The sequence below is a fragment of the Caretta caretta genome, chromosome 10 (assembly GCF_965140235.1).
Source record: "Caretta caretta isolate rCarCar2 chromosome 10, rCarCar1.hap1, whole genome shotgun sequence".
In the NCBI taxonomy this organism is placed as follows: domain Eukaryota; kingdom Metazoa; phylum Chordata; order Testudines; family Cheloniidae; genus Caretta; species Caretta caretta.
In genome coordinates this window covers 10085992-10100508 of record NC_134215.1, presented here as the reverse complement: position 1 = coordinate 10100508, position 14517 = coordinate 10085992, and the positions used below count along the sequence as shown (strand labels likewise).

Genomic DNA, 14517 nt, shown 5'->3' with positions numbered 1-14517 from the left:
CACACAGGCATGCAGTGGCCAGATCGCCTGTGAATGCGCGCGCGCGCGCGCGCACACGCACCTTGTGTACACACAGGCTTGTGCGGCGCAGCGGCACGTGGCCCACAGCACCCACACGCTCCCACGCACATGCCCCTGGCGGCTCGGGGACACCGGCCTGGGCGCCGTCGTTGCGCGCGCGCGCGCGGCCGCCCCCCGCCCCCGCGGTGGGCCGCGCGGGGCCGGTCGCGCGGCGGGGAAGAGAGACGCGGCGGATCCGGGCTGCTCCCCCGCCGGCTCCGCCCCGCTTCCCTCCCCCGCCGGCTCCGCCCCGGAGGCCGGCACGCTGGCTCGCTCCCTGCCTGGGAACATGGCTGAAGTCGGGGAGGACAGTAGCGGGGCCCGGGCCCTGCTGGCGCTGCGCTCGGCGCCCTGCAGCCCGGCCGCGGCGCCCCCTCCCGGGCCGGCGCTGCCGGGCCCCGCCGCCGCCGCCCCGCCGGGCCCGGCCCTGGCCCGCCTGCAGGGCCGCGAGTTCGAGTTCCTCATGCGGCAGGCGGCCGTCACCATAGGCCGCAACTCCTCGCAGGGCTCGGTGGACGTGAACATGGGGCACTCGAGCTTCATCTCCCGGCGCCACCTGCAGCTCAGCTTCCAGGAGCCGCACTTCTACCTGCGCTGCCTCGGCAAGAACGGCGTCTTCGTGGACGGGGCCTTCCAGCGGCGGGGCGGCCCGGCCCTGCAGCTCCCCCCGCAGTGAGCGCGGGCAGGCGTGGGCCAAGGGGGGGGGCGGCCCTGAGGGGGCGTGGGCGGGGGGGGGGAGAGCGGCCCCCGACCCTGGGCCAACGGGGGCCGCGCTCCCCACCCCTTGGAGTAAAAGGGGGACCCCCCTATCCTGGGCGGGGGGGCGTGAGCAAAGGGGACACCCCCTTCCCACAGGGCAGGGAGGAGGCACCCTCCTCTGAGGAGGGGGGCACCCTCATCCCCCTCCCCCCCCCGCAGGGAGACGTGGGCAAAGGGGACACCCCACTCTCCTGGGATCAGGCAGAGGCATCCCACTCTGGGGAGGCCCGGGAAAGGTGGCACCTTCACACCCATGGGAGCGCCCTCCCCTCAGGAGAAGGGGCATCCCCACCCCCATGGGAAGGAGGGGTGTGTGGGGTATCCCTGTTGGAGGGCAAGAAGTAGGGGATGGAAAGGTAATGGGGTGCCCTGACCCCCTGGGAAGAGTGGAGGGGTGTTGGTCACTTCCACCCGGATGGAGGGGGACCGCAGGGCATTGCCCACCCCCCTGTCGCAAGAGAGAAGAGTCATGTCTCAGGGTGGGGGAAAAGGAAAGGGGGGTTGTTTTTTTCTGAGAGAAAGAGAGAGCGCACGCTGTTCTGGGAGAGGGTGTTCTCCCTTAGGGGTGTCTTGCTGGAGGTTGCCACCCCCGGCGGGAGGCTGGATGGGAGGCTGTGTGACCCAAACACTCTAAGGGAAGTGAGGCAGATAGTTTTCTTAGGAGCAGCTGTGTTTCATTTCCCGGGAGAACTCTGGGGAGGTGAAAGGAAATGGGGAGTGTTTTACCCATTGGGAGGGGACAGGCTAGTTGGGGAATTATTTTCTCAGACTCCAGGGGAACAGCAGCATGTCGCTTTATCACCTCTGGGAAATGGAGCAGGCAACAGGCAGTGGCAGAGGGAAGCTACAGGACTTACTCAGGTGGAGTGGTTGGGGTTCTTCCTCCTGCGGAGGAGACAATGATTTTTCACCCCACTTTCTGCTCTGAAAACGTTGTGTTTTGTGGCTGAGCACTATTAAACAGGTACCACGTTCTACCCCAAGGTGACAGCATATTAGTGGTGGGTGACGTAATCTCTCTGTGTATATCTCTATAAAGCTGTACTGTACACACAATACATGTAATCTGAGACTAAAAAGCACTGTATAAATGCAAGAAATTATTAATATTTTATTTATTATTCTCCACTTAATTTCACCATGTTTATATGGGCATCTGATTTATTTGGCAGTTTTTGGCCTTAGTAGCATTCACCTCTAGCAGCAGGGTCCCTAAGGGTTATCCCTCTTTCACCAGCCTTCTGCTCGGAAGAGAGTTTTTTAATTACTCACTTCCTCTGTTGGCTGTTTCTTTTTGTATTTAGTAATTTAGTTATAACTTCCCAGCCGCTTGCTCTCTGAGGCGTTTTGGTTTTGAAATATGTTTCATTTTCTAAGGAGATGTCCTTTGACTGACTGTTTAATTAATCTTTCTTTGTAAAACAAGCCCCCTAAAGCCTGGAGCATTTCTGTTGCATTGCTCCCTCTTGGTTCTGGATTCATTTGTGTGAGCTTCATCTCCTCCCTGTCATTGTGTTTCTTCATGTAGTTATTCATAAGTATTGTGCCCAACAATACTCTCAAGCAGAGAATTCACTGTTTCTTTTCCCTCTACTTGCTCGTGACTCGCAGAGTGGAAAAGGTGATTTCCCCCCACTCTCCCTTCATCACTTGTAGGGGAGGAGTTTATTTACTTTTTTCTGTACAATTAGGAGCCTTGCACAGTAAGACACCCTCTCTTCTGGGCCACTGTTTATGATCCATGTAAATGAACTTCATGCCCCTCCTTTCCAAGCTGTAAAGTAGATTGATGGCAAAACACTTTTCTAAAGGAATTTGCCCTCTTGTTCATTCCAGGTAAACAACTTCCATCTTCCCCATGTCCTCTAGGCAATCAGGGGTTTATAACTCAGATGTAAAACAAAAAATAAACAAACAACTTGCCTGAAGCTTGGTATGCACTGATCTTCTGTCCACTCTTCTCTCCGTGCTCTTGACAGAAAGAATTTTAGGTCCTGGGCCCAGTGTCTGTAAAGAACCATGCACATCTATTGCTGTCTAAATAATATAGTCAGCAATAAAAAATGGAGATAATTTTAAATATTTTATATTGAGAACTTGCTCTACATTTTATCCTGAAATATTATTTGATGTGAATGTCATTATCAGGTCTGGCAGTACTATGCTGTGTAAATGTGGCAGAAGAATCTAAACATTGTATTAAGCGTTATGATCTAATGGAAGTTCCGTCAAATGATTTAAATTAGAGTTCACCTATGGTGGTTCAAGGGGTACTTGTGGAGGTCTTCAGATTGCTGGCTAGTCATATGGTGCTGACTTCATTACCTTATTTCCACCTGACTGAAACACAGTAAAAGACTGATAAAAATAAATTGCATATGTTTAAAGAGTATTTAATTGCTGTTGTTACAGGGATGTTAGGGGAGGGAGATTGTCTATACAATCATAAACGGGAGGGAGGTGTCCAGGAGACAATTGCTGTGTTCAAAAGTCATCCACACTGTGGAAACATTTTTAAGAACTCCCTGATTTAAATTCACCTTTTGTCGTCATTGCACTTCAGAAGTTTCCTGGAAAAATGAGATTATACCAAATACCTTGTCTTGTTAGAAACTCTCTCCTGAGCTTACAGTGGGCTCGCTTAAAGTGTTATGGAAAAACTCTACAGTTTCCGTCAAAATCGTCCATTTTGAAGATGGGGAATATCTCTGGAAACGGTATCTTTCAAACTTGTGGAATTTAAAGGCACTTGCTGGATTGTCATCCTACATCATGTGCATATTCTAGGCTGCAGTACTGTATTTCACAGCTGTGTCGTTATGGAAGGTTATATTTTACAGATGTGATGACACAGCTATGAAATATTATTAAGCAATAATGGCCAACAAGGAGGGCATTTCCTAGAGGTTAGTGATCCCCTGGAACCAAGCTAGGTGGAAGACCTGAGGGCCTGAGGTAAAACTGAAGGTCTTTAACCAGCTGATTAACAGGAGAGAACCAATCCAGAGATCGTTATTAGTATTCTAAACTGTGGCAATTGGCTTTCAATAAAGTAGGATGAAACAATGAAAACACTTGATTTTTTTTTTTTTTTAAAAAAAGTTTAAATCAGGTTGACACTGTGCAAAACTAATTTGAAAAGTTGTGTGTGTTGCATCTGTAGGTTAAAATTTATAATGAACTAGAATATAAAGGCTGTTGTTTAACATAGCCACTATTTAAAGGGTATTAAAAACTGCTATAGGCAGAAAACAAAATATTGAAAATTAAGGCAAACAAGCAGGTACATATTTTGACTTTAGTGGGACTACTCGTGCTTAAAATCAATCATATGCATAAGCGTTAGCAGTGTCAAGGGCTGATTCTATTTTTATGCCAACCCTTTTTCTTTGTGTCATAAAATCTTTGTAGCTTCAAAACAAAATTGTTTCAGTTTTAAGAATGAAAATTTATTTAGACTTCCAGTTCCCTGAGAATGTATTGTGACCGTTTTTTATGCACATAGGCTAACATTTTCAAAACCAGATGCCTAAAGTTAAGCTCCTACGAGTGGGATTTTTAAAGTCACTGAAGTCACTTAGGTTCGCAAGACCCGTTGACCAAAACTGCAAATGTTGATGGAGGAGTGTAGTCTGGTCAAAGCACTTGAGCTTTCTTAACTTGTGTGAATTGAGTCTATTGGAAGTTGGTGATGGTTGCAAATATTGTATAGGCTATTTGTTTATCATTTTTGTGTTTTGAGTTTGTGGTGTTCTTGGGGTAAGGACATTAATGAAGCCTTGGACTTGTGTTTTTCATCACAGATGAGCATTTTTCAGGGAGGGGCTTCTCAGAAAAACATCTGTTAGCTGAAATTTTCTTAACAATTAGGAAGCTAAAGAAACTAGTACAAAACCATCCACTTTAGTGACTTAAGACTATAAAATGGAAAGACAGTAAAGAAATACAACATATAAATAAAAACCCAATTAAACGATAAGATGAATTTAAGTAAAACTGGCTTTTAATTTTTAATCATTTTTATCAACCCTGCTATAAATTGAAAATCTAAACATTGGACTGCATGTTGCCAAGAATCTGCTGTTCTGTTTATAATATTGGGGTTTTCCTGTTCAATATATTTTTGTCCAGTTTATTAAATGCCTATCTAAAGCTTTAGGCTTCATTAAGACCCTAATCTTGCAAAGACTTACGCACGTTGCTTAACATTATGCACTGTGAGTAGTCGTGTTCACTTCAGTGGGACAACTCCTAGTGCCTAAAGCTAAACATATGCATAAGTAATTGTAGGATTGGGGTTTAAAGCATTAAAGGCTAGTTTAGTGATCCATAAAAGAACAAGATTTTATTCCCAGCATTCTCTGTTTATAAATGTTGTTGTGTAAAGGGTGCGGGGGGAACACAAGGCAATTTATAAGTGCTAGCCCGTAGGATTCAAGTATGTGACTAATGTAAAAATCGGCACAACGTAGGAAAACTGATATGCACGTATTTCAGGGTTTTAATGACCTCATAAACCACTCAAGCTCCATTCTTGTGGTTAGAATGATGCCATCATGTTGTAGGAGTGTGTATAGTGTTATAGCTCAGAGGGAATTGTGAGGTATATGTACGCATACCAAGGAAATGCTTTGACCACATAACCACGATGGCAAAGCTAGAGTTGTTTCTGAAATGCTGTAGGTATATCTTCGATTCTGATCACTCTTTTCCTATGAAGTTCTATTTCTTAACTATTGCATAATTAGCGCTTCTGTAAATACTGTAATGAGTGATTTCTTCGTAATTTTTCCTACTACACTTTAATGTAGTACTGTTTCAAAGAGCACTATATTAAAGCATACTAGGGAACCTTTAGTGCACACTAGCAGGGTCTACATGGACTGATTAATGTGGAACATGTTAGTGTGCTTGAGCAATCACATCCTGTAATCTGCATTACTCCTCCTTGTAAACAAGCCCTTCGAGACAAGTAACCATTGCTGGTATTTACAGTAGAACCTTAGAGTTACAAACACCTCAGGAATGGAGGTTGTTTGTAACTTTGAACAAAACATTATGGTGGTTCTTTCCAAAGTTTACAACTGAACATTGACTTAATACAGCTTTGAAACTTTACTATGCAGAAGAAAAATGCTGCTTTCCCTTTATTTTTTTAGTAGTTTAACACAGTAACCTACTGTATTTGCGTGTGTGTGTCTCTCTCTGCTGCTGCCTGATTGCATGTTTCCGGTTCCAAATGAGGTGTGTGGTTGACTGGTCAGTTCATAACTCTGGTGTTTGTAACACTGACGTTCTGCTGTATTTGATAAATACAAATTTTTCTCTTTCTTTTCTTTTTCGCGCACCAGGAGGGTTTTATTTCTGTTTATCGGTTAAAACAGAACACCTGAAGCCAATATATAATGCATATTTTTAGGAGGAAAGATTTTGATCTGTAGTAATGCATCCCCCTTGTTTCATCGTTTATAGTTAAATTTCCATTTAAGATTTGTTAGAAAAAACTCTATCATCTGAGTGTCATCGGACTACTTGATGGTGTACAGTGTTTTTCACACTTTTATGTTTGATTCCAAAGTCTGTTTTGGAACAGTTTCTTGAAGAGTCTGTAATATCAGATAACTTGACCTTTCGATATACAGTTCATTGGTACCCAGTAAGCTTTTTGGCTAAGATACTGTACAAATTGTTTTGGGATTTTTCTAACATTAAAAAAGTTGATACTTTGTGACTCAGATATGGAGGGGCTGTCTACAGAAGAGTGTCATACTGGTGTAATTTAAGGGCTGACTTTAAGCTGATAAACCTGCACAAAAGGCTGTGTGGGACACTCACTTCTGTTTAAATCAGGCTTATTTCAGTTTAGCTGGAGAGAGTTAATTAAATTGAAATAACCCACCCTTATTCTTAAGTTTGGTCCACACCAGGAGTGGGGGACCTGCTGCCCACTGCTTCATTTAATCCGACCTGCGGCAAGTTTCTACTCTGCAGGCCAGAAACCCCAAGCCTCGGTGCCCCCGTGTGGGGCTGGAGCTGCAAGCACCGGCTCGCCAGAAGTCCAGTTGGCTCCACGCAGCTCTTGGAAACAACCGGCATGTCCCTGTGGCCCATAGGAGCAGGGGCGATCAGGGAAGCTCCGCGCGCTGGCTGTGCAGCTCCCATTCGCCGGAAACCGTGGCCAGTGGGAGTTGCAGGCATGGTACCTGCGAGTGCAGGCAGCATGCACTGCACAGAGGCCCCTGATCCCTCCACCTAGGGGCTGGACATGGTGGCTGCTTCTGGGAGGAGCGCGGAGCCCCAGCTGGCAGGGAGCCTCCCTTAGCCCCTCTTCACCACCGACCAGGAGCCACCTGAGATAAGCGCTGCCCTGCTGGAGCCCGAACCCCCTGCCACAGCTCTGAACTCCCTCCCGCACCCAAACTCCCTCCCAAAGGTTGCACCCCAACCCCCTGCCCCAGCCCTGAGTCCTAGGGGAAACCCCGAGGCTCCATTACCCGCCTCCTGTTCTCCCCCCCCTCACTCTCCCCCTCCCCACGGGGCTGGAGCCACGAGCGCCAGCTTGCCCCACTGCAGGGGAAACCCCGAGCCTCTGTGACCCCCCTCAGGGCTGTGTGTGGCCTGCAACTGATTTTTTTTTTTTTCCCCTGTGGGTCAGTGGCCCCTGCTAGTAAAAATGTTCCCCACACCATGTCTACGCTAGTAACTTATGTCGGTATAACTATATTGCTCAGTACTGTGGATTTTTCACACTGCTACGCCATGCAGTTATACCAGCCTAACTCCCAGTATAGACAGCACAGTTTCAACGGGAGGGCTTCTCCCGTTGACATAGCTACCGCCTCTTGGCAAGGTGGAGTATTTAAGCTGCTGAGAGAAACCCTCCTGTCGGCGTAGGTACGGTCTTCACTGAAGCGCTTCAGCGGCGCAGGCAAGCCCTGAGTAACTACCCTTAAATAAAAAGAACGAGGAGGACTTGTGGCACCGCAGAGACTAACACATTTATTTGAGCATAAGCTTTCGTGGGCTAAAACCCACTTCATCGGATGCATGCAGTGGAAAATACCCTCAAATAACTGTTTGGTAAGCTGTCCAGAGAAATGCCAAATTCCCTTTTGTGGCGGTTGGCACAGTAGTTTTATGGGGAACTCTGCTGGCAAAGAACAGGAAACTGCTTAAAGTTACTGCTTTCGCCATGCAGCTGCATGATATGACTGACCTATATGTAGCAACTAGTGTCTAGCATAAAGGACAGGTTGCCACAGCTGTTGAAGACTGTGGAACTTGAAAAGTGTGCTAAGCAGTGTGTGTTCAGGGGAGTTTGTATTCTTACATTTTAGGGGAAAGTAAGCAACATAAAGACCCTAGCATGGCTGTTAAGCCATTGCTTGAAATTTGACAGTTACCTCCAGCTGACTTTGTTCTGGGGTGGATCTCTTCAAGTGCTTGGCTCCACATCAAGCCTTCTGACGTGTGTGCTAATTTATTTTCTGAGCACCTTCTACCTCCAATAAACATCTGAGGCAATGTCTGGGTGTTCTGTGTTCAGAGCCAAGGGGCACTGTAACAGGAAAGGCATAACAGACCCTGCTTTAGGTTTACAGTTGCATAAACGTGGTGCAGGTGAGCCAGTTTTCCCTTTCCAGACCAAGTGGAAATGTGGCAGATGTGGTTGAAAACACACGCTTTAGAACATCACAAGTGAATTTATTTCCCTCTTAAATACTTTGTATACCTAAATAATGCTTTCTGTCTGTCATCCTTTGGGACAGAACTTGCCAAACGTTTTCTATAGTACTCCCTATTAAAAGGACATTTGACACGCAACAATACTTTTAACCAATTGTATGTGACTTCTTTTTTTTTGGTGGTACCGTGCCCAATCTCCTAGCTGTGTCCTGTGGATCTCATTAGGACTGCAGACCCATGGCTAGGATATTCCCTTGTCTAGCACAGGAACTAACCATGCTGTGGATTTATAACCCAGGACGACTTCAGTTCTGGGATGAATGTGGTCTGTGGAACCTCTGGTGGTCTGCAACATAGAATAAACATACTGAGAGCCAAGTACTTGGGGATTGGAGGAATGGGAAAGCAGATTGGATTAGAAGATTTTTGTCTTGTGAACAGACCTGCAGAGTGAAAAAGCTGAAGGAAAAAACTGGTGTATCTAATCCATGTTGGCCACAAAAAGGCAACTTTTAGTAGTCCATTGGATTAATGTTTCATCTTCTGTTTGACAACACAATAACATGTATTATCTTCAATCATATGTTCATTTCAATATTTATATTTCTTAAACCAACTGAAATAGCAAGAAGCAATTTCAAATGTGGCAAACTAACATTGCTTATATAAAAGCAAGTCCATCTAGTATTTTTCTCTTTTAGATATGTTCATGTAAATTGCTTGTTTCATAGTGCAGATATGACTTTAATTAATGTCCATTCACTGTTGTCCATGAATGCCGTTGCAAATCATTCTGTTAAATTGACTTTAGAACAGTTCAGTGAGGTGTATTAGTGCATTCCTTTTGAATGGGAATTAATTTGTATGAAATATTTATTTTATTTGACAACAGCATTTAAAAACCTTAACAGCCTAATACCCTGTAGCTGCTTCACTGCCTTGTGTGCCTTGCCCTTTGTAACACTACTGTTTTCTTTCCTCATGTCTTGGTGCATTTTATCATCAGTACAATTTCAAACATGCTGATAGCATTATAGTAGAAGCCTAGACTTAAGTATGCAACTACTATAATTTAAGATTTTGTGACTGAAAAATGTCAAACAACATCTTGTCTTAGTTATTTTAAAAGAACTTTTTAAAAGAGTGTTGTTTTTGGATAATCCTTTTAATTGTTGTAGTGTAATGGATTTTTTCTTCCGTGGAAAGTGTCCTCTGTGTACCTGCACGGGATTTTTAAACAATGGAGTGTTTGCTCTCCTTCCTTTTTTTGGGCTCATTTATGATGTATAAAGAGAGTGTGAAGTTTTACGTTAGGAAAAATCATGTATGTAGGTCTGTTCTTCTCTGGTTTTGTTAGAAGACTTTTTTGGCTCTCTTGGAGAGGTGCATTGTGAGCTCTCCTACCTTAACTGAGAGAGTTGGGATGTTGAATCTTTACCAAACTTCTTTGCTCCCAAGTGTCCATTGCATTTAGGAATTCCATAGGTCAGTGGTTCCCAAACTGGTTCCGCCGCTCGTGTAGGGAAAGCCCCTGGCGGGCCAGGCCAGTTTGTTTACCTGCCACGTCCGCAGGTTTGGCCAATCGCGCCTTCCAGTGGCCGCGGTTTGCCGCTCTAGGCCAGTGGGAGCTGTTGGCAGCCTCCAGCGGTTCCCATTGGCCTGGAGCGGCGAAACGTGGCCACTGGAAGGCGCGATCGGCCAAACCTGCGGACGCGGCAGGTAAACAAACCGGCCTGGCCCGCCAGGGGCTTTCCCTGCACGAGTGGTGGAACAAGTTTGGGAACCACTGACATAGGTGTTAACAAAATCAAACAAGAACAATTTGACTAAAATTTCTGTCCCCTCCCAGTTGCTCTCAGCCTGTAGTGATATCTTGATTCCAGTGGCCATAGAGTCTTGCAGAGTAGATAAGACCTGAATTTTTAATGTAAACAAACAAGCAGAGACCTCCCACCCCAATCTGCTTTTTAGTTTGGAAGGAGACAAAAACCTTTCAGGCTGCCTTCACATATAATTAGGAAGCACACCACCTCCCTCCCCAAAAACAAAACAAAGAAAGACGCACAAAAAAACAAGCCCAGTTTTTCCCTTCTGCACATCACCTTTAACAGAGCTAGGAATTCTTCACACAAGCCATTTTAATCTTCTGTCTCCCTCAAGGCTACATGCTGCAGTCACCAAACTTCTGGCTAAGCAGGACTGGAGTCCTTGCAGAGTCAGTTTGTGCACTTGTTACAAGGATTGCTGTTGAGCAACCTAAGGAACTTTCCTCTCTTCAGGGCATAAGAAATATGGATTCTTCAGTGCGCAAAGCCCCTGGCTGTTTGGGAGGAGGAAGAGACCAGGAATAGAAACTGATCCCAGGTGTCAACCTGGCAGATAGGCATTTCTGATTTTAAAACAAAACCAAACCAAAAAATGAACAGCCACATAGATTCTTCTGTAGTCTTGTGAATTTGTGTGTTCCTCATATCCACTCATTTCAAGACCTAGTCCAAACCTCTGAGAATAGGCCATCACTGTGGAAGTGTTGTGCAAACTACCACTTGCATATTGATTAAAATTTCCTTGTGACAGAGATCCACTGCCTCCAAGACTGCCTTGGATTGACCTCCAGCCCACTTCATGTAGGTGGACATTTTGATGCCACTATCAAGTTCGATAATTTGGCAGTCCTTTGCTTCTCTCTTGTCTATTCGGCTGTGCATCCATAGCATTCTTGCTTGTACCATTTCCCCTTCCTCCTCCTCCTCCCCCTGATCCCTATATAATGAGGCAAGCCATGATCGGTGTGGAAATAATTAAAGATCATCAAGCGAGGTTAGAGCCTGGAACATATTAGGCTTTGTCTACACTACATGGCTTTTAGCGACACAGCGTGTCGCTAAAAGTCGAGCAGTGTAAACTCTGTTTGTTGGCACTTTTGCCGAAAAATACTCCCCGCCCCCCCCCAAACGAGCAGGGTTTGCGTTCTCGACAGGAGAGCACTCCTGCCGACAATGCACTGTTTACACTAGCACTTGCCACGGCAAAACTTTTTGTCTTTTGAGGACGGCAGTGCAGCACCTGTGAAAGATAAGTTTTGTCACTCAATTGCCAGTGTAGACATAGCCTTAGTTATTGTGTAGTAATGGAATATTGGGGCCAGAGCTGATGCCCTTTTCTGCCTGTTCAGGTATAACAGTGTTACTTAGGCTGTGTCTACACTGGCAAATGAATGACAAAACTTTTGTCTTTCAGAGTTGTTTGAAAAAGCCCTCCCTGAAAGACAAAAAGTTTTGGTGACAATAAGCGCCAGTGTGAACAGTGCGTTTTTGGCAGGAGTGCTGTCCTGCTGATAACACAAATGTCGCTCGTTGGGATGAAAGTTTTTCGTTGGCAGGAAATCTGACAAACAGCGGCTACACTGTGTGACTTTTAGCGGCACGGCTGTAGGAACACAGCTATGTCGCTAAAAGCTGTGTAGTGTAGACATAGCCTAAGATGGGAAAAGGATATTCCCATCCAGTGTTTAGGGCATGTCTACATTTGCCATTTAAAGTGGGGAAAAGTCCCTTTTTTGCACAAAAACCGTGGGAGCGTCTACACTTGCCAGTGACTTTTTGCGGTGAAACTCAGAAGTTTCACCACAAAAAGAAAACCACCTCCACGAGAGGCGTACAGCTCTTACCGGTGATGCTTTTGTGGTGATGTGCAAGCGAAGACACATTCTTCCTATTTACAGAGCTTTTAGCCTCCGGAAGATATCCCACATTGCCTAGGTGACCACTCTGGCCAGCAGCTCTGCTGCTCTGACACCAGGTAAACAGGCATACACTCCTCCCTGTGTAAAGTCCCGGGAACTTTGAAACTCCTCTTATTGTTTTCTTGGCAAGTGCTCACTTATCTGGCCAGGTAACGGATCAAATGATCCCCTGCTTGGAGCAATGCTGAGCTACAGGAGCTGATCAGTGTTTGGGAAGAGGAGGCTGTGCAGGGACCCAGGATGCCCTGCGATCACCCCCTCCCCCCGCCCCTTCCCACAAGACCAGTTGTCAAAATGGAGAGAGCTGCACTGTGGGATAGCTGCCCTCTTGAGTGCTGCTCTCATGGGAGGAAGTGCTGCAAATGTAAACACTCTCTGATGTCTGTGGAAGTTAGTGAGTACACAAATCAGCGCTTTTCTTTCACCGGTTCACTATCACTGTTGAAACTGACAGTGCAAAAACTCTGCAAGTGTAGACATAACCTTAAGATAGAAACCTATTTCCAACTATCTCTGTACTCCATGAGGTGTAAACGAGGCACTCATAAACTGCCTATTATAAATGGCTACCCTCAAGTAGTTTAGATCTAGACTTGATCTGTTTAAAATTATCTGAATGTACTCTAGATTGTTCTGTTTTGTGGCTAAATGAACCAGATACCCTCTTGTTGTGTGATAAGCCAAAATCTCTGTGAAGGGCTCTTCTCTGCAAGAGGATAAATGCTCTTTCTCCAAGCGGTCCCTTGTTCCTTTTGATGTGCTTTGTGCTTCTGGAGCACAAAGCAGGAAGTGTTGCAAGCAAGGTCTGGTCTACACTTAATATTCTGACCAACATAGTTATGCCAAACTAAGCGTTGGTGTAAATGCAGCTAGTTTGATGGAAGAATCCTTCTGTAAACCTAACTACCCGCTTGGGGAGGTGGATTGCCTACGTTGACGGGGAAAACCTCTTCCATCCCTGTAGGAAGTATCTACTCTATGATGCAACAGTAGCATAGCTATCCTGCTGTAGCACCCCTGGTGCAGACATGGACTAAGAATTAATTAATTTAAAAAAAAAAAAAGCTCGAGAGGAAGAACTTAGTGTCTTTTTCCTTAGGGAGCTGAGATATTAACTGTGAAGTTCTTCTAACGCTTCCAAATTAAATACAAGTATTAAAACTCAGAGGAAAGTTTCTTCTGTTTCCATGTACTGTAGTAGATTGGAGGGGCAAGGGCAGGAGGAAGAGAATACATCAATAGTTGGGTAAATTATCTCAGTTTCATGGTTTAAAGGTAGTGAGTGCATGCTGACAGGTTTCAGAGTAACAGCCATGTTAGTCTGTATTCGCAAAAAGAAAAGGAGTACTTGTGGCACCTTAGAGACTAACCAATTTATTTGAGCATGAGCTTTCGTGAGCTACAGCTCACTTCATCGGATGCATACCGTGGAAACTGCAGCTAACTGCTGCAGTTTCCACGGTATGCATCCGATGAAGTGAGCTGTAGCTCACGAAAGCTCATGCTCAAATAAATTGGTTAGTCTCTAAGGTGCCACAAGTACTCCTTTTCTTTTTGAGTGCATGCTGCCATTTTGGAAAACTATCTTCAGTGAAAAAAGCCCTCAGCACAGTAATAAAAACTGGATGAGTTTAAATGTATTAAACCTCTTTCTCGCTTACTGGCTATTATCTGGGGATAGTTTTATTTTGTTCTTTGACATCTGAACCCTATCCTGCTATACAGCTTTTCAGAAGTTGATCCAGTGAACTCTTCCCTTGCAGAATACCGTGAGCGTGGAATTAGCCTCTTTAATGGGTATGTGAGTTGAGACTAACCAGCTCAGAATTTCTGGGCCCTCTTCCCAAGCTTTGTTTTGAAGTTCATCTTCACTCTGGATGCTACGGGCATTCATGTGTATTATACACCATGTATTGCCCTAAGCATTTATGTGGCTTGGAGTCTGGAAAATGCCAGCAATCAGAGGGTTTAAATTATATTTTAAAGATAGCCTCAGATCACCTCTTTAAACAGTAATCCTAGCTTCATCTGCTGGGTATTGAATGGATTATGAAATGTCTTCACAGGGAGCAGAATGGACTTGAATGAGCGTTTCATAAAGTCTAAATCCATCTGGATAGGTTTTTTATAATGTACATATATAGTACATAAGTTCGCTCCAAGTCCCATTGAACTGAACCAGGCTCAGAGGAAAATGTATAACGGTGGTGCATTGTGTTAGAATCCTCTTAGCAAGCGTGATTTAATTTAAAGGTTAGTAACATCCC

The 14517-nt window shown here is 45.2% G+C and overlaps 1 protein-coding gene across 1 annotated transcript in view; it reads left to right on the top strand.

Moving 5' to 3' along the window:
• The first annotated feature begins 263 nt into the window (after nucleotides 1-263).
• FOXK1 (forkhead box K1) overlaps nucleotides 264-14517 on the top strand; it is a 73170-nt gene continuing 58916 nt past the window's right edge. Inside the window, exon 1 of the mRNA XM_048868005.2 lies at nucleotides 264-732. Within this exon, the coding sequence (XP_048723962.1) occupies nucleotides 350-732 (383 nt within the window). The 5' untranslated portion in view covers nucleotides 264-349. The remainder of the gene's footprint in view (nucleotides 733-14517) is intronic.